We start from the raw sequence: 21,312 nt of genomic DNA, 5'->3' as shown, positions 1-21,312 counted from the left end.
TCTGTATTTTCATAAACAATGTACTCTGACTTCTGTGTACGCCACGTGATCTAACTCCATGCATGTTCTCTGAATCTGATGCACAGTGGCGCACAAGATCTCTCACAATTTGAACACCAGAAGTGCTCTGAGGTTCTGTAAGGAAGAGGATGCCACAAAATCACCCAGGTTACTTGCCGCCTGTAAGAAGAGGAAACATTCTGAGCAAGCCATATTCCAAGGCCTCCATCAACTATTGTAACGTATGTTACATTCCACGTGTTATTGTATCCAGGGCTCTTCTCTTCCTTAAGGCATTCTGTAGAAGCCAGTCCATCTTTGGTTGCATTCTTGGGGAGTGCCCCAGCATTGCTGTACTCTGGCCTACGTGTTGTACTTTTTGCAGGAACGTCATCTTAGCCACTTGGAGGAGGGCTAAGAGTACAGATGGAGAGTGGAGACGGCTGCTGGCCCTTAGTTTGTAACCACTGGTCAGCACTGTTCCAAGAGCAAAGGGTCTGTGACCATTTAATAGGTTCATCCTTGCAGTGTATAGCGAGTGCCATGCAGCAGAAACTTAGTCAGGGCTAACACAGTAAAGAACATGTCCATGTCTGAGAGCAATCAGGAGGCGTGCTGATCTTTTAGAACATTTATTCCTATTCAAAAATGTTTTTAAGAACTTGGGAATGTAGAACAGGGACATTTAGATAAGTATTAAACTGTTAAATAAGTGGGTTGCATCAGTTCTAAAAAGGTCTGATGAAAAATGAGCAGTGGTGGTGGTTTTGTGGTGGAAGGCAATCATGCTAAGCCATAAACTATGTAAGGTCTGCCGGGTAGAATTTCTGCCACTAGAGAAGAAGCTGATCTTTTCTTCAGTGGCAACCAAATGGTTGTGTAACAAAGATAGTATTGCCCAGAAAGGTGGGTGATAATTGAATACTAGTTGCACTGCACACATTTGTTTAGTCATTGCTACTTAGAGAAGGGGCAAGTAATAACTGCCTGAGCCAGATCAAGAAGTGAAATTCTATCATGTAATCTAGAACAATGGAACCAGGAAGGTGCCATGATTAAACAGAAAAAGCAGCAAAGGTCCTCAGGCTATGTCCTGCAGAAGCAAGCAAGGAACTGGTGTAATATCGACTGGGTGTAAGGATATGGTGTGTGACTGTTCAAAGACATCATTAGAACATCTGCCAGCAGGATGGCCATTGGTATTTTCGGCAGGTGTCCCACGGCCAGACTTTATCCTTATGTAGGATACTTAAGATAGGGTATTTTACATCACATTTAATTATAAAAAAAGAGTACAGCTCTTCCACTAGATCTAGTCTTTACACGTGTTAGCATGGGTTCTGCTAATGTAAAAAAATTAAAAATTAAAATAAAATCCCTACTGCTAATTCTATGTATAGACTCCCTGGGGCTCCAACTTTTTCGATAATAAAAGCTACTTGTGTTCAATGAAAATCCTCCTGAGCTGCTAACATTATTAGAGATGTATTAGTAACCACATCAGACAATATTATATTAATGTCTACCATATGTGAGATTACAAGCAGTGAAAACCTCTGTGCATCAGGCAAGGTTGCCAGCGGTAATGTAAAAAATGTTTTGTCAATGCGGGATACTTCGACATAGTTAGCACATAACAGCCATAGCTGTGATGCTCCTAGCACCAAGTTCATAATATTATTAATAGTGTCCCTCATGCTGTTTGATTTTTATCACTCAAATACCAGCGTTAAATATACCTAGAAATGTCATCTTTTTTTTTTTTTGCTAAACTTCAAATTATGAATTATGAAAATACCCACATTTTCATTTGAAAAACACACTTTTAAATGTTGGTATACATATATGAATTCAACTAAGCAAAAGCTTCTAATTTCTTTTGCTGGACTGCACACAGGAGAGCTACTTCCAGGTAGTTGAGAGCTGCCAGTAGCTAACAAGCTACTCGTTGGAGAAGCCTACTCTAGATAATGTTTCTGCTCCAATCTAGCTATGACTGCTGCAACTGTCTCCTTATCTTGAATCGTCCCACATATTGGGGCTATAAATGTAAAAATACAAATTGGCTCATGTAGTATTTTTTGTACTGTTGGTCCTGAACCATTTGATAACACAAACAGTGCACAAACCCCCTCACTACCTCTTCCCCTGCTTCAAAGAAATCCTGACATCAACATGCTAGCCAATAATTGCTAAAGAACTGAAGACCACTGAGGATTGTGCTGGGTGCATGGGAGACTCATTCGTACATCTTTGTACGTTAACACTTGCACACTTTCTAATAATTTGTGTGTGGAGGCTGGTTCGGGTTCAGGGCTGCAGGCATTCTGCAAATGAGTATCTTATTCTGTCTATTCAATTCTGTATGTTGACTTATATATCATGACTTATTTTTGGCAGTAGCCCAGAAATCATTTTGAAGTTTCCTTATCTGCCCCTGCAGTGGTATGCCAATAATGTTTTATTTGTGTTGTGACCTGTTCCTCGCAAGTAGGCAGAGGTAAAGCTTTTATATAATAATAAAACAAAGTTCAGTTCTAAACCAATGTAAGATGTCCTCACATAGAGGAATTTGGATAACGAATATCTTAAACTACCAATCTTAAAGTAGTAGCGCATAACTGAAATACTAATGTGCTGTTCCAGGTCAGCTTTGTGGATTAGCCATACATAAAAATGTAAGGGAAACATATGATATGGCTGAGACACACTGTGTTTTATTGTAATTGCATTCATGTTGAGGTGTGAAACCATGACAAGATGTTAATCTTGAAAAGTCATAATGGATAAAAAGAAAAATTCTATTATTCCCAGTTGCTAAGAGACGAGCACCTAGCAAATTCCAACCAGAATAAACTAATGTTTATAGCTGGTGGCTTACTTCCACTCCCAAAGTTGGACTCTCACTGATGGTGAGAACAGAAGTAGGGAAGGAAAACTGTTGCAGCATCTCTTTTAAAATGTTCACTACACACATTGATCTGACTCATTTTATAAGTTAATTGATGTTATTTGAAAAAATCCCAAGCAGACACACTCCCACTGATATTTTTTCTGGCCAGAACACTTCAACACATTTTCTGTGTGTACTTAATGTTGAGTGCTTTTTTTTATCGAGTGAACAAGACCTTTAGGGAGTCAAGATCACTGTACATGAATGGGAAGATGGACAAAAAACACTGGCTAGCTCACCAGAGAAAATATCACAGACTGTACTGCCATTTGATAAAGTTTGTTTTGACCAATGACTTTGTGTTTCACCACTGCGCATATTAGTTGCTCAATGTTCACCAGTAGCACATGGTATGTTTTGTTCAGTTTAGCCGCCTATTGGCTTTGACATGGCATTAGCCATTACTTTCTGTATTCAGTTGAGCCGCCTATGGGCTTTGACATTGCATTAGTCATTACATTCTGTATTCTGCCTATTGGCTTTGACATGGCATTAGCCATTACTTTCTGTATTCAGTTTAGCCGCCTATGGGCTTTGACATTGCATTAGCCATTACATTCTGTATTCTGCCTATTGGCTTTGACATGCTGTATCCAGTCTAGCCGCCTATTGGCTTTGACATTGCATGCCTATTGACTTTGACATGATGTATTCAGTTTAGCTGCCTATTGACTTTGACATGCTATTAGATATTCTGCCTATTGGCTTTGACATGATATCATATATTACATTTTGTATTCAGCTCCGCTGCCTATTGGCTTTGACATGATATTAGACATTGCATTTTATATTCAGCTCAGCTGCCTATTGGCTTTGACATGATATTATACATTGCATTTTGTATTCAGCTCAGCTGCCTATGGGCTTTGACATGATATAAGACATTGCATTTTGTATTCAGCTTAGATGCTTATTGGCTTTGACATGACACTAGACATTGCATTTGATATTTAGGTTAGCTGCCTATTGCCTTTAACGTGGAGTTAGACATTGCAGTTGAGAATCCAAGCTGTATTTTTCCAAGCTGTGTTTTTGCACCAGAGAACCAAGATGTTTTTCTCACAGTAGACTAGACATGATAAGAGAGAGTACATGGGTGTTGTTCTCTCTGCTTGAGCTTGGGAACAGGAGTAGTCTTGGAGACCTGGCCAGTCTCCAAAAGGCTTGCTCAGTTTCCCAGGTCTGAGAGGAGGGGGCACACCTTTGTAACGAATGTAACAGGCTGCAGAGGGTCAGATTCGAATCTGCCGGACCTCGTGCTGGAGCTTGGCGCAGGCTGCCAGCAATCCCGTGTGGGTAGATGAATCTCTCTTTCTCGCGGCTGACAGGGGTCATCAGCTTGCAGACCTTAGAAAGATGAAGCTGTAAATAATTCCCACACGGTGAAGTATTTGTTTTGCTTTGCATTCAATATCTTATAAATATAACCTGCTGTGTATATTGCAAACTGATATATTTTGTTTGATTAACGCGGACTTGAAAGCTACTAATTCGTCATTCATAAAAATTGGGGTTGGGGAAGAATTAACAACAATAAAAGTCTTCTTTGACCTCACAAGTGCATTTCTGTTGTGTTATGTTAGTGCTTAGAAACTAAATAAGAGGAAAGCACTACACAGACATAGAAGTGATAAAACACAGCAGAATTAATTGTTGGCTTCAGATCATTGTTATCCTCCAGAATACGTCTTTGATGGGGTAGAAGAGTGGTCTTTCAAGTAGAACTCATTAAATATTATCCTTCCCGAGCTTATCCCTATGAAGCATCACTATAGAGTATCGGAGTGATGGTTCATTCGGGTCAGGTTTTTTTCTCCACAATATTTCTCTGCAGAATATATTTTCTATACTTCTGGTCTGACATAAAAAAAATTCAAGGGTCAGTGATTAAGACTGTTCAGTTATATATGGTTACATTCCATAGGACATTAAAGCTCACCTACAACCAGTCAATGGTGCATTAAAGGAAGGGTTGACTTTTTAATTTTTTTCCTTTATTTTGTAGGAGACCTGGTGGTGTTGGAAGGAACTCAAGCATCCAGCTGGTTGCAAGGAAGAAACTGTCGTGGATCAAAGGGTATTTTCCCTTCATCGTGCGTTGAGGAGTTGTATCTCTCGTCAAGGAGCCGCAAACTTTCACAGAATGTTTCCCAGGATCTGCCTGGCTATTCCTTGGGCCAGGCTAGAGCACTGCTGGGATTGTCTGCTCAGCTTGAAGAGGAACTGGACTTCCGGGAAGGAGATGTTATCACTATTACCAGGGTCCCAGAGCCTGGCTGGTTTGAAGGAGAGTTGGAAGGAAGAAGGGGCATTTTTCCTGAAGGCTTTGTCGAACTGTTGGGGCCATTGCGAATGCCAGAGACTAAAACAAAACCTGAAAACAGTGACAATTATGGCGATGTCCGTGTGGCAGATATGACTTCATACCTTTCTGAAGGAGAAGAGGAAGTAAGAATGGAAGAGGAGGAAGATCAGGTGGGGACATATGGCATCGCTCTCTATCAATTTCAAGCACTTGAGCCAAAGGAGCTTGATTTTGATGTGGGAGACAGGATCAAAATCATTAACACTTTGGAAGATGGTTGGCTGGAAGGGGAACTGCACGGCAGAAGAGGGATATTTCCTTACAGATTTGTAAAGATTGTGCAAAGCGATTCTAGTGAACATCTGGAAGAGACTCCTAAAGCCAACATCGACGAAGATGCAGTGAAATATCCTGTAGTATCACCTTTACAGTCACAGTACTGTCTAGCTGAAAATTCAGTAGCAATGACCAGAGGCAGCTGTAGCTCACAAGGCTGCTTCAAACATGAAGGCATAAAGCAGGAATCTACATCTCAGCTCATAAATCGGCCAGCTAAACAGTTACCGATGAATGCAGGAGTTGAGCACAAATCCTCATTGTCCAAAGTAACAGGCTTTCCACCAAATAACGTTGTAGAAAATACAAGTGATGTTTCTCCAAGGCCGCAGTTACCTCCTCGCCCAAAGTTACAGAAAAGTAAGACACACTTTGAGTTTAATGACAGACAGACTGACCATAGAGAAACACCTGAGCCCACTCCAAGGCATCATAGTGCTCACGTGTCAGAAAGCAAATGTGAATTGAGCTCCAATGGCACACACAATGTATTGTATTCAAGAGTGACACTTTCTCCTGTTAAAGGCAAGGACATTAACAACCGTCATAGTTATGGTAGCTTTTCTGGGCAATCTGGAGATGCTTTTCATCAACAGAGCTCAGCATACCAAGACCTTGCCAACTGGGTGGCTGACCAACGACAAAAAACAAGAAGGCATTCCAGTAATATCAGTGGCCAACAGGAGGGCCCTGGCACATGGCCGGGCAGTAAAGTAAGTGCACCAGTAGGTCCATCAGAAGTGCTGTATGAAAAGAATGGCAGCTACCAGTGTATTGATCTTGACTATAAATTGACCGAGCAGCTTTTTCAATTTGAGAAAAGTCTTTCAAGTCCAAGAGCAGAGGATCGTAAGAAAGTCACAAGGCGTTTTTCGATTTTGGACTACAGCTCAGAAGGAGACATTGTAAGAGGCTCCCCACAGTATGCCAGCTACCAGAATTCACAAGGAAGAAGAAAAGTTCTGAGACCCCCACCTCCTCGGCCCAACAGTCGATCAACTACATCGCTTCATATGTCTGGCGATGAGAGTTCACAAGCCGCATCTAGTCAGAGTTCCTCCCCACCGTTTGTTATACGTCCTTCACGACCAGCTCCTCTTCCCCCTTCAGCCAGTCAAAGAACAAGTATATCCCCAATTCCTCTGCTGAGGAAGGGGTCCCCGCAATGTGATTCTCCCATTCAGGAGCTCCTGAATGACATGGGTGATGCTGAAGAAAGCAATGCCCAGGATATGAAAGAACAGGATTCCCAATGCCCCTTCCTAATGCTACGAATAGAGGAAGTGGAGAGAGACCTCGACGTTTACAGCAAGACTCGGGATGAGCTGAGTCTAATGTTGGAAGATGAGCAAGATGAACTTACAAGAATGGAGACCATAGAAAACTTGGAGTTTTGTGAGTGTAACATTGAAAACCTCAGTGTCGAGCTCCAGCAGTTAAGGGGTAAGATGAGAAAAATGCTTTTTGTAGTTATGGTCAAATTCAGACATTTTCTAGTATTCCAGATGGTGGTCCTTTATTTGTTTTTGTATACATTTGTGTATCTATGTGTATTATGTGGGTACAATATGGACACCACAGTGAATCATATAAGGACTCCAGTACACCAGTCTAGCTCTTACTCTGGAGACCTAAAGACAGACACACACACACACACTGTGTTTTTTATATTTATTTTGTGTAGAGTTTACATTTTAGCCTGAATATTGAATGTAAAATTACATTTAATGTTTTTTCATGTATCCATCAATATATGAACCCAATAGTTCTCAGAGACAACTGTATAGTGAAAGATTACATAGACCTACTTTGTTTGTAGGTCATATACAAATATTTCTTTACTTTTTTTTGTCATGGAAATGCATACTGTCCGATCAGTAGACAGTTAATCAGTCCCTTGAACCACTGCTGAACATTACCAAATTGGAGGTACTTTTTGAATGTGCACGTCAGCAACACTGAAAGCTTAAGCCTACCTTGAAGGAAATTGGAAAAAGTCCTGAGATGCTGCTGCTTTTGCAAGAACAGACTGGATGGCACACATTTATGAGTAATTTCTTGCTTAGTTTCCCCCACACAGCATGCCATCATTAGTTTTTAGATCAAGCAAAGCACGTGCAAGCACTGCTTTTCTGACGTGTTGGAATCTAGATGGGCTTTTGACCACACCCACCTTACGACCATCACCTTCACTCGTTTGTGGGCTTGCCTTTCAAAAATCCTTTGTTATTATTGGTAAATGCTTCACGTTTGTCCCTCCTTGGCCATCGACCCTGTTACATAGATAATTGCATGTTTGCCGATATGTTTGACTGCGAGTGAACTTCTTTTTTGTGTGCCTTCGCAATACCCCAGATTCCTATGACCAAAATGGAGTTAAAATTCATCACTTTAAAAAGTGAATCCCTCTCTCCAGTTAGAGGTAGAGTAAACCAGTGAGTTGTCCCCCTATTCAGCTTTCTGCCATTGTCTTGGTTTCAATGCTTATCTTTTTGTGTTTTCAACAGGGGTGACTCCTCCATCTCCCCCGCCAGCAGCAACCGCTGCAAATCCTTTCACAAGGAAAGGATAATAAACTGTGTTTATTATCCTTTCCTTGTGAAAGGGGCTGGGCATTGGGGTGACGAGTGGAGGGGAGTGCACTGTGCACTTTCTTGAGGGCGCATGTGTGTTCGGCAGGCCGTCTTGGGTCAGCCAAACACACAGCACAACGCAGTTGCTGGGCTGGAGAGAACCTGCACAGGCTCGGCAAGGGAGCAGAGGAGGAACGTATTTTTTTCTTCGTTTTTTTTTCTTTTAAATGTTAACACCCCACCTCCCCCCTCCTCCCCCCCCCAAACCTGCACGCTGCCCTGCCCCACCTCCAGGAATCCCTACGAGCCGCGACTGGTTTTCATTAGTGTTTATTTTTTCACACAGCACTGTACATGGTCGATTAGGACTGCCCACATAAATATGGATATTACTTCTCCTTTAAGATGGGGTTATGCAGATGAGGAAGGGGTAGACCAGGACAAAGCAATTTGTCCTGTGACAGCAGATCACCTGAGCATGGGGCATTGATTAATTGCAGACGGATGGAAAGTGAATTCAGGGCAAGTTGTGCACATGAGGATGTAGAAACGTTTAATCATACAAAAGTATATACTAATGTTTTCAAGGAGTAGTGTGAAGCTTGGAGTATAAACGTGTATATTATTTTGAACTTTCACATGTTTTTCTATGAAATAATTATAGCGTAGCACTGCTGAGGAAACAGTATGTAATTACAAGATTCCCACGTACTATTTATAGATGACATGGTTGGCACCTATAAACAGTATAACATTACTGGATTACAGTACAACATTTGCAGGTGATGGTGTGTTATTTACCGAGCCAGGTGTGATATCATCAGTGTTTAAGTTGTAAAGTACGTATTTCATGTCGCACCATAGAATCACTAGTATTTTTAGAGACTTATATTGTATATCACCTTCCTTCATTGTCATTAAATTGCAGAAACATCTTGACTAGCTCTCCTGTGGCAAGTGTATACCAATATCCAACACGTTTTACAATATAGTGTTTCTTTTTCCCACTGCCATTCTCGAGCCCTCAAGCTTTATATTTCTGTGTAGTTTTTCGCTAAGCAACGTCAGGTTTTTATAACATTACTTCAGAGTTCTTGTGTTTTTAGCACTCTGGGTTACTCAGTTTTTCATTTTATGGGGAATGGCCACTTGTAAATGTGGAATTTGCTTACTATCACATCCTCCGAAAAGGTAGGCTTTCTATAAAAAAAATAGAAGACCTGCAACTATTTTTTTTTTTTCTTGTTCTTTTTGTTTTTGGAGGAGATCCGACCGCCATCTGTGAATGGAATCGTTCATCTTTCTCTTCCTGGTTTTTTTCTGAATCCTTCTGCTGTCGAAGATTTCATGATGGTGTATCCTGATTCTTTACATTAAAAATCTGGGTTCATACTGTTTGCCTTTCAAGCTGCCCTAATAAGTCTAGCTGCATCATTTTTTATTTCAGCATTGAATACCTTAAAAATAATCCTCATTTTCAACGAAGCACCCTTGTAGGCAATTTGACCAAGAAAAGTTGGGTTTCATCTGAACAAGTCATTGGTTACAGTAGTAATTTGAGGGTGATTTACAGGCATGTCCATCTGTGCCATGGATTAATCGCTCACGGCCTAAAATGTTCATGAGTCTGTCATTGTATCAGCAAGAATAGCACAACAATTACATCTTTCACTTTGCCTCTCTTCACCACTTGATTTGTGTCCAGTTGGCACAGCTGTAAACTACTCCCAACATAAATCCGGGTAAATCATTTGTGACTGTTCTATGAAACAGCAAGTATTTAATGAAGGTTGCTCATTCCTACATGTAAACCTAATTTCCAGTGCCTGTCTTTGGGCAGTTTTTTTGTCACTCCCATTGTGCCTTTGGTAACTGGTAATTTTGCAGTTGTGATACCAAAGCACAACTTGAAGTGGGATGTAGAGTAGGTCGCAGTAAGTGGGAATTGCATGTTTTGTTTATGTATCTCAACAGCATTCTGTATGTTTTTACTGGCCCATCTCCTTCTGCTGTGAGACCTATTTTCATAGGCTGGACCATCAGAAAATAGGTCTTACGGCAAATGGACATGGGCCATGCATTTGCCATAAGACCTATATTCTGAAGCTAGACCTTGCCTTTCCCTAACCCGTTTTGTTTTAATACCTGTCATATTTCTAAGAACCCCAAGTACAGCTTTGGCCTCTGCAAACGCCTTAGAATTTATTTTGCAGCCTGTTTACCCTGCTTTGGATTCATATAAAACCGAGTAATTTGCCAGATTCAAATCACCCCCATTAGTAAGTTCTCATTAAAGACTAGGATACCTTGTGAGATCCCAAAGAATATTCCCCATTAGCTAATGTTAAGCGATTAAAAACTGGGCAAAGTGCAGAGTAAATCTTCAACCCTTAATTTAATTACCAGACTTACTTTATCCTTGTCATTCCTCATGCCTATAACCGTGCTTCCAGTAATTTTAGAAAATTAAATGGCCACCCTTCTCACCTTTGGGGAGAAAGCGTTATCTGTGATGGTGAAACTAGTGATATGCCCTTCACCACCCTAAGGGGCAAAGCTGTCAATCTCCATCTTTAAGAATGTCAAGACAAATATCCAGCAGCCTGATGACATCCTTGTTGAATTTGACTACCAATTCAAGATACTCCTTCACGCATGCACCCACTTTAAAACTTACAGCCCCCCGCCACTGACCTCAGCCTTGCCCCCTTTACTCTCCTCCTCGCCCTCTTCTCAAGCCTCTATAATTTCTACTATTCAACATCCCAGGGCTTTAAGTGGGCCGGTTCCTGCTGGCGCTAAGCACCAGCAGTTCTAAAAACCAGGGGCCGGGAGGGGCCCCTATCAAGATCTTTTTTTGCCCTCGCCCAGGTCCTGGAAACAAATCTTCACCCAGGGGCACTAGCAGCCATCAGCCTTTGTTATGCATGCTGCCATGAGGGAGCTAATCGGAAGCTATGATCAGGTCATCTGAAAGTGCAGGTGGTGGGAGGCCGCAGCGGAGCAGGAGGGGTGTGGAGGGCAGAGCACAGGCTCAGACTCTAACAGGTCTGCAGTGATAAAGCCGCTGCACGGGCTGCTGCTGTCAGGTGCTATCAGCTTATAGACAGTTTTAAAAGCCCACCATAGGTAAAAACGAAGTATTTTACACAGACTTTTATTTAACGTTCCTAATGGAGTGGGATACTTATTTCACTGCTTCGTAGTTACAGAAGTGAAGCATTTTCACTATTATTTACCACAAAGTCATTGCTACTGATTTATCTTCTGCAGCTAACCACCATTGATAAAGCCAGTCGTAATGGCCTGTTTTCAGTGCATGCCAGTTGTTCTGTACCAGTCCGGCAGCAGATATTTTTTTCATACATGTTTAAGCCACTCCTTCTATTACATAGTCCCCGTTGAGAGACCCCATAGTTTCTTCAACCCACTTAAAGCCCTGCAACATTCACCTTTCAGCTGCAAAAGATATGTGAAAAATCACCCTCCTGCTCTTTCCTCGGCCTCAGAGGGGTAACATCTCATTCCCAAGTTGGAGGACGACAGCCATAGACCCCATCCACATAGCGGTTTCTCCGGACGCATACGCTAAATCTGAACCCCTAGACGCCTGACATGGTCTACAAGTACTCCTCAGATTTTCCTTAATCCATGCCACCAAATGTTTCAACTAGTTATGGCTTTTCTCCCAAGGACGTCATTCTTTCAGCATCACTCCATCTCTCATGCAACCTAAGAGCTTTACATATGCCACCCACACGCGTCTTCACTCATCTTCTTATGTCTGAATCTGTTGGAGCTGTTATAATGATTCCCCAACATTTTGATAACCCTCTCACTGCCCACGACCTGAATTCACCGACAGTTAAACTAGATTCTTTTCTTTCAGAACTTCACTCTCTCATATCCTCCATTCTACTTTTAAAAGATATAATCAGAGCCCCCCGAATTATGTGATTCTGCACCTGCAGCAGTTTTTTGCATAATTATGGATTTGATGCATAATCCCTCCTGGGCTGCAAAATCTGCGTAATTTAACAAAAAATGTCTTGCTCAAACGGTTAAAAAGTTACTAAAAACGTGGCCACATGTATTTACACGCAGTGAAGGCCCTTCACCAAGGCTAACTGGTCATCTTTGAATTGCGTATTTCTGGATGTGGTTGTTAAACTGGTACTAATGAGATTAAATTGTTTCCCAGACAGTATTACCATGTGTAAAAATAAAAAAAAAATTAAGCAATACTATCAAAAAATGTGCTTCATTGTGCTGTATAATTCCAAATTCAACACTGATAACATCTGCCTGGGTAACTTCGACCTTCACTGGGGATACGAGGTTGATACAGCTGCGTTAAACCAATCCCACTTTCTGCCCAGTAATGACCTCCTCATTAGAGGGGATCTATTGTCAACCCCCTCATTTGCAAAAGAAAACTCAAGAGCTACTCCACAATATCTATGGATTCCATTGCCCACTTCCTTATACCTTTCTGTCTGTTCTGCACATAATCCTCCTCCGCCTTCTTAAGGCCTTAAAAAACCAAAGGTTTGGGTCTGAGATAGTAATGCCATCGACCAGTCTCCCTTGGAAGCCAAGACAGTGGGAAAACGAATGGATTTGCATGACAAAAATGACATAAACCTGTCAGTAGACAATTGCACCTCAGGTCATGTCAGATGTTGCAAGTGCTTTTGCCCTATTAAAACTAAAAATATACAACAACAAAGAGTCCATACAATGATTTTCAAAACACCTTATAGGTCAAAGAAAACCACTGGAGTGATAAAAAGCTCCCGGCGCTAGTGCCCATCATAATAAACTCTTGAAGCTATAGCTTAGACACCAAGAGATGTAAAAAACATATTTTCGAGGCAAAAGCTGCACAGTTCATGGAAGAAGTAGACCCAAAAAAAAAATTTTGACCTGGTCAAGAAGCCCACCACCCCCTCCGTCCTTTCTTAGTAAACCAAAGTGCAGAGTAAATTGTAGCACATTGTTTAATTTATTTTCGAAGGTAACAACAGCATAAATAACTTTATTTCTGGAGGCCGTCTTCTGCAGAACAACTGATGATTTGACCTCTTCACAACTGATAATGGAAACTGCCCTGGGAAACACTCGCTCTGCTATCAGGTCATGTTCTCATTTTGCTTACCCCATTCCGGCTACGACTGTGAAGAACATATCATGAACCCTCATCCTCTATTTGACTCACATAATAATTTCTGCCCTAGGGCATAGTATAGTGCCGGATTTGTTAAAAAATAGGCATGCCAACCCTCTTTTTTTCCTTTTTCTTTTTTTTTTATAAAAAGAAGACTCTGACTACGCTGACCTTAATAACTTCTGCCCAATACCCAACATTCTTTTCCTAGAAATGCTGCTAAAAACATGTAATAAAAGAACGTAAGAGAAAGCCACATTTGTGAAAACCACAAGCTAGGATTTAAATCGGGCTGCAGCACAGAGACAGCAATGCTTCAATAATGGATCATTGACTATGCATCTTGGACAATGTAGAAAGAGGTCTGGTCGTACCTCTTGACCTTTCCTTAGCATTTCTACACGGTCAATCCCACCACCCTTTTGAAAACCCTTGAAGAACAGATGGGGACAATGGCACAGTTCTGTGATGGTTTGAGTGGTAGTGCTCACAACAAATAAATTTGTCCACCTATCCACGTCCTCACTAGGGAGTACCTCAAGCCTCTCTCCTCTCTCTGATATGTGTTTCAGTTTATACATAGTTCCCTGCAGTTCTCCTCTGAGGCAATCTAACATCTCCTTTTGTCTGTATGTGTACAACATACAGTTTTATTTAGAAGATCTCCTTGATGGAAGATTTAGCCAATCTTGCAAAGACCATTAGTGACTGCCAAACATGGACGTCGTTCCATCATCTCAAACTGAACACACAGAAAACAGAGTTTCTTCTGCTGTTATCACCACATTGTGCCAGGCCAATAGAAGCCTGGCAAAATACTTCAATCCTGCTCAACTGTAAACTGTTATGGAAAATATGAAACCCTTAGGATTTCCTATTAATAAATATCGAAATCTTCACGCCCAATCAACGATGCATCAAAGGGTGCACCTAATCAGACTTTTCGGTAAATCAAGTCTCTTTTTTTCTTAAATGATTTTTATTGATTTTTGCTTTGGAAGTCAAGTAAATAACAAAAAATGACTTCAGCCACTGATGATGCTCCCCAATCTTCAAACAGATTATCTCCCCAACATGAACAATGCCTCCCACCCCAACCCCCTGAAGTGCTCTTGTGTAAGCACTATAGACATTGGATAGTACAGAGTTGAGAAATCCAAACAGTAGAAAACATCAAGAAACACACAGCTACAGGTGAACAAGAGTGTGGATATCGTCAAGAAATTATACCTTAATCCCCTGTGAGGGGGTTGTATGAGATCCGATAACATGGCCGCCCAGGCCCGTAAATCCTCCTCCAATTTCTCGTCCTCCCGGACTTGTCTCATATGGACCTTCTCCGCTGTTGCACACTCCATGATGTCTCTGAGCCAGTCGGTATATTCAGGGAGATTGGGACTCACCACTTTATGGCTATACGACTTTTCACTAACTTTAGATCCAACAGGATAAATTTCCTACTTCGTTTCCGCGTGGGAAAGGAAGGAATAAGTCCCAGCAAGATTTGCTTGGGCTCTAGTGGAAGGTCCCGCCCAGAAGATCTATTTAGGCTGTTGAAAACTTGTTGCCTATATGGTGATATCTTCTTACAGGTACAGGACGTAGGCACAAAGTCAGCTGCCGGATTCTGGCATCATGGACATCTGTCTGAACGTATAGGATAAATCCGACTTAAAGTGATAGGGGTAAGATAAGTATAATGGATTCAATTGTAATGTGTCAATTTAAAATGTGGATTGAAGCTGACCGTACGTACCCCATCATGGATACGTTCCCAGTCTCGGGCAGTTAACAGGTCTAGGAATAACTCATCCCGTTGGGTCTGGATCGGGAGGGACTGTCGGGGAGGTTGGCACGTTAATGCACTACATGGATGTGATATTAAATGGCGGCCCCTGCCATGTCCAGCATAGTGGCAAGCGTAACAGAGTGTGATGGGGCTTCAGGAAATGTCAGCCAAATCCTGCGGACTGTGGCCGAGAGTTTATGAATTGACAGGGCCCAAAGTGAATGATTGAACTGCCTCAGCATATGTTATGGAGTGACCCTCAGGATAATGATCGCCTAGCGTAACAAATCCCCCTCTCTCCATTTCCTAAGGGACATTGACTCTTCAATTTTATGGAAGGTTTGTAGTATCCATATGGGGAGGTCTGGGTGAAATGGGGCTCTTTGTATCACCCTCTTAACCATGCCCTCCCAAAGATGGGCCACATGATGGATCAGGAGGTGTATCAGGAGGAACCCTGGAACCGGCCCTAAGCAGAGTAGGGAGAGTCAACGTCTGTATAAGAACCATCCAACAGCCTACACTTCCAGGACTCCCCCTTCTCCCCTTCAGCCAGTGGATAGCATGTTGTAGGTGTGCTGCTATATAATAATATTCTAGGATGGGAACCTCTGTCCCCAAGAGGCCACAGCCTCTTGAGTGTGGCCAGACTGACTTGTTTCTGTTTATTTGCCCATAATAAATCATCAAGCATTCGAAAATACCGACAGGGGATCTTATAAAAAAATGTACCCTGCAGGGCATATAGGCACCAAGGAAGCACTAACATTTTGGCAATCACTGTTTTACCCATTAAGGAGAGAGGTAGATGTCTCCAAAATCAAACGACGCTTGGAGACTCGTGACCACCCTCCCCACATTTGATTCTAAAAATTCAGTTTAGGTGGGGGCAAAATGGATACCTAAATAAAGGATTTCTCAGAGCTGCCATGGGATGTCCATGGGGGGAGGGGGGGAGATCCTCTTTCCTGATGCCCGGCAGGGAACCCATTGGGAACAGCCTAGATTTGGCAGGATTAATCAGTTTGCCAGAAATTTCTCAAAACTCTCGCAGTACCTGTAGAAAAATGGGGGCTGTATGATTGGACTACAGAGATACATCAGAGCATCGTCAGCATAGAGGTAAATCACATGCTTGGTTATCCCCATGGTAATGCCTGATGGGTTCATACTCTGCCGTAGGTGGGCTTCCAGGGGCTCCCTCGTCAACGCGAATAAAAGTAGTGAGAGGACATCCCTGCCTGGTGCTGCCAGTCAGGGGAAACAAGTAGACCTCCCCTCCAGTGAGTACACGAGCACAGGGTTGCACATACAATAATTGTATCCACTGTATAAACTTAGGTCTTAAGCCAATTTTCTGAAGGACCTGGCAGAGGTACCTCCAATTCAACGAATCATAAGCCTGCTCAATGTTGAGGCAGGCGAGTGACAATTCTTCAGGCCTTTGTAAGGTAGTATGATAAACATGCGCAAGCCTCCTCAAATTATCCATTGTATTACGTTTAGGGATAAACCCCGATTGGTCTTCATGTACCAAGAATGGGAGGTGAGGGCGCAGTTGGTTAGCGAGCACAGTACTGAGTATTTTAACATCAATATTAAAGAGAGAAATAGACCAGTATGCCGAGGCTAGGGTGGGATCTTTGCCTTTTTTATGGATCATGACAATCAAGGCTTCGCGCAGGGAAGGAGGAAGGCTACCGTAATGTAGGGTGTCCTTGTATACCTTCAGGAGTTTGTCCACTAGTAAGTCCTCATATTTACGATAAAACCCTTCAGGAAGGTCATCGTTCCTGGGGGTTTTGGCAGGTTTAAATGATCAGATGACCACAAGAATTTCTTCTTGTTTGATGGCTCATGTGAGGTTCAGACATCTTCGGGTGGAAGACTAGGGAGGTCGATATTCCGGACAAAGTCTATAATGCTGTTTGGTTGAGAACTACACAACTAGTATAGATCTTACTTAAATGTGAGTGAAATACTCCATTTATGGCCAGTTGTGTGTGGCCTGGCTGGCTGTCTTCATTATGTATTGTAAGTATAGGAGTCCTGACACTCTCCTGTCTAATTAAATGGGCAAACACACCTGTTTTATCCTCTTCTGCATGAAACCGTAGACAGTAGACCGTAAAGATACATTTTTCTAGCAGGTGCCAAGCATTCAGGAGCTCAGAGTGCACGTCTTTCCAAGCCGTCATTCGTTCTGGGTGGGCGGGTAGCTGTTTCTCAATGTCCTTCAGAATTTGCTCATGCTTTCTAATATCTCTCTCTAGTTGTTGCCTAACCCCATAAGCTGTTTTGAGGCAAACACCTCGCAGCACAAGCTTCACTGCCTCCCATTCCATCGCCCGGCTGCTGGAAGAGCCCCAGTTGTCCTAGAAGTAATGCATTAGAGTTTCCCGGACTGTCAGAGCAATGGGTGGATCAGTAAGGGCCTTGGGGCGAAGGCACCACATCGGTATCCTGAGTCTGCGTGTCTTGTGGCCTAGTGTTAGAAGGACGGGTGAATGATCTGATAAATACCTAGGGAGATATGACACTGTTTACACCCAGGGCGCCAAGGAATCAGATATCAGGGTGTAATCTAGCTTACAATAAATGCCTGTGGCTGGGGTGTAACAGGAGAATTGTTGCACGTTGGAGTATCTAGTCAGCCATATGTTGTTTAGGTGAAGTTCTCTAATAAGATCTCTTAATGCTGCAGTCATATCATTGGTGTGGAGACGCGTTGGGAGTCGATCCTTATTCCCTTCCAAAACACAATGGTAGTTCCCTCCCATAATCACATCTGCAGCTAAATATGGGGAGGCAGCACATGCCACCTCTATTAAAAAATAAAAAAATAAAAAAAAGAAAGAAAGAAACAAAACTTTGGCCATTCATTGTTAGGGTCATAAACATTGACAAGGCAGACCTCCCTCCCATCCAGTACACCATATAATATCACATAACTGCCCTCAGGATTTTGTATGTGGGGTCTATGCTGGAAGGGTACCTCCGGTGCCACCCAAATCAGAACTCCCTGAGCATAACCAGAAAAGGACGTAGCATAAATTTGGCCCTTCCAACGTTTCCAGTGGGAAGGAATGCAGTTACTCCAAATATGAGTCTCCTGGAGAAATGTTGTAGATATACTATAACTTCTTAGGCATGTACCCTCCTCCGTTTCTCTAACTGGGCAATACTGCGGACATTCCACATCATTAATTTAGCGGTATACTCAGTCATATGGGATTATGTATGTCTGTCTCCCCAATACTAGTGAGTTAAGTAGTACGTGTCCACCTCGGGCAAGTAGGGTATTACCTTGGATTAGATTCAATTTCACAGTACACAAGAGCTGAATATAACCTTGAACAGTGTCAAATTCAGTAAAACCAACATTTGTTCCCAACTACCTCCACCCCTTGGGCAGTTGTGCTATATCCTCCCACCCAGTGTGCTTGCTGTTGGGGAATGGCAGGAGCCAACCCATTTCCCAATATACCTAAAAGCATACTCAAACTTTAAAAAGGAAAAACATACACAATTTAAACAATACGATGTGTTAGAGCCATGGGCAAGAGATAGGAATAGAGGTAGTATCCCTCAAGCTTCCGGTCACTCCCACACTACTCTGTCCTATAGCCCCTTTTGGTCAATTGAGACACAACATTAGCAATGTAACCATTTGTTTACATTAAAGCCATCTAATAAATGCTAGGAATATCGAATAACATAGCTTGTATTGTAGTGTGGTCAGTTTTACGTATCCTTTACGCATTAGCTTCAGGCTTTAGGCCTTTGTGCATTTTGCCCTGGATGTATTTTATTCCTTTGCTCGAAGCTTAGAGCCTTCGTGCACTTTGCTCTAAATGCTTTTTATTCGGTTCGTACTGTTATTTTTCAAATAGCCAGTTCTACGGTCTTGTTTTATATTTCATATCACACTGTTTAGCCTACTTCAGCACTGGAGTTCTCCATAACGCGTTACTCTGTGCTTCAGTCAAGGATACAGTCTGGTACATTGCCGATAGACGTGGTAGGAGTTTAGTCTTTGGCATTCCTGCGTAGGGACATTTTGTGATCACGCTGACATGTTAGTTATAAAAACACTTCCTTGTCCCAATACACGCAAGAGGGAGATTCCGACCAGGGAACCACAACTAGACGCTGACTGCCTCGTTGCAGATGCTGAAACAGATCACAGGCCTTTGCTCAGGTATGAGGGCTGATGTCTCCTGAGAGATTCAGAAAGGCAAGTTAGAAGCTTAACATGCTGTGCTCAGAATAGAACTAGCAGAGGGAGAGTAGAAATTGCTAAACACCATGATAGCGTTGTTCTTATGTTTTACTCTCCTGGTGACTATTTCAATCCTACTGTGTTGTATGGTTCTGGTTATTGCGGCTCACGCCTTATTATCTAAAATGCAGTCGTTTTATTAAAACATTATATAAAACTTATACTGCCTTTGTCATTTGTATATGAGATCATACTGTAAATGAGAGAGTTGGTTTGGATCTGAGTGACCACGACTTTCCTGAGAAGTTCCAAAGATGTCATGCGCTCGGCTGCCCAATCATCTCTTCCCTTTGGGAGAAATGAGGCACTGCTAGTTAGCCGGAGCAAAACCGGATTTAGGGTGACAGAGGTCCTTCCAAGTGGGTCAGACTCAGTCCCCCACACCGTGAACGATCCTGCTGCCTAGAAATCCAGTAGTCTAATTTAGGATAATGAGAGCCCACGCGACAGTATGCTCTATATTGAAGTTCTTCCAGGAAGGTGAGGCGACCACTATCCTCAACCCAGCGAAGACAAGCTGCACTCCAAACATACCCAGGGAAGGCAGGGCATCACACCCAGGGACCACCAATCAATACCTTCCTTTATTCTATCTCCGAGTCTTCGCATGCTGTTCCGAGTCTGGAGCCACTATCCCAAATTGATCTCTGTCACCTAAGGTTACATCCACTGCCTGCAGCATTCCATCTGGGCCTATGATAATCCTGTCCACCTGTGAGGCTCCTTCCCCACCGTCCTTCCCCCTCTTCCCCTGTCGACCTGATCGGAGAGTTGGTCTCCGTTGCTGGTGGGATTGTCAAGCAGGGGATTCGCCAGTTTTCTGAGTTAAGGTGTCCATCCACTCGTTTGCCTCGGCCGGAGTGTAAAAGAACTGGGCTGATCCCCCCCTCATGTTGGACCCGGAGTTTCACCTGGAAAAGGAGGCTATATCGTAAGTTTTATCTTTGCAGCCCCTTTTTAACTGCCATAAAGATTTTCCTCTGTTATACCTGCTGGGTATAATCGGGGAAAACTGAAATACGCATACCTTTATACAATGGAGGGTCCCATGACCTGGTACACTGCAGTATTGCATCTCGGAAATGTCGAAAGCGGGCTATGATGTCCCTCGGCGGATCCCCGGGACGCAGCAGGGATGCCAGTGCTCTATGGGCCCTTTCAGTGGTAAAGAGGGTCGAGAGCCATTTTGGTTTAAGGGACGTTTTAATCTATTCTTCCAAGAAATGTTCAGCAGAGGGCTCCTCTGCCTTATCCGTAAAACCCACAAAACAGAGGTTATTTCTTCTAGAGTTGCCCTCTGAGTCTTCAAGGCAGTCATCCAAGCGGCCTGTCTGTTTTTCTAAGTCCAAGATAGTGACCCTGAGTGTGTGAACCTCCAGCTGCAGTACTGCAACATTTTCCTCTGTATCCATCACTCTTTCAGACACTCTGCATAGATCAGTTCGAACAAAAGTAACATCTGTTGCCACCATCTCTATTTTATTGACATCTTCAGTTTTAGAGTACTGGATTGCCATAATTAAATCCGCCAACAACAGGGAGGCTGCCCCCCCTGGGAACCCCCCCCCCCCTCCAGCTGGCCCCGTGTCTCGATCTTCCCCTTCCTCCGAGTGGGTGGCATTGAGTGGATGTAGTTGATTATCATGTTTGTCTGACCTGCCTTTGAAATCTTATCTTTAACCACGATGTATTGTTCTCCTGATATCACTATTTTGCTCACCATGATGATCACAAGGCGATGGCCTTCACTCCCAGCGTCAGGGTGACTAGAACTGCCAGAATGCGGTCGTCAGCTGCGGCTCATCTCATAACGAGGTACAGTCTTCCAACTGTCAGGGCGGTCCTCCACCTATTCCTCCTCATATGCGGTGCACACCAGGCAGGCTCCCCCTCTTTCACCACAGATT

At 42.8% G+C, this 21,312-nt stretch overlaps 1 protein-coding gene across 2 annotated transcripts in view; it reads left to right on the top strand.

Moving 5' to 3' along the window:
* The window catches only part of DNMBP (dynamin binding protein), a 469,368-nt gene that overhangs the window by 268,927 nt on the left and 179,129 nt on the right, over window positions 1-21,312 (top strand). For both annotated transcript variants that reach the window (XM_069239684.1, XM_069239685.1), the window contains one exon: window positions 4,959-7,037. In XM_069239684.1, coding sequence (XP_069095785.1) covers window positions 4,959-7,037 — 2,079 coding nt within the window. The remainder of the gene's footprint in view (window positions 1-4,958; window positions 7,038-21,312) is intronic.

This window comes from Pleurodeles waltl, chromosome 6, assembly GCF_031143425.1.
Source record: "Pleurodeles waltl isolate 20211129_DDA chromosome 6, aPleWal1.hap1.20221129, whole genome shotgun sequence".
NCBI lineage: Eukaryota > Metazoa > Chordata > Amphibia > Caudata > Salamandridae > Pleurodeles > Pleurodeles waltl.
The sequence above is the reverse complement of the archived record's forward strand: the minus strand, read 5'-3'. Positions and strand labels throughout refer to the sequence as shown.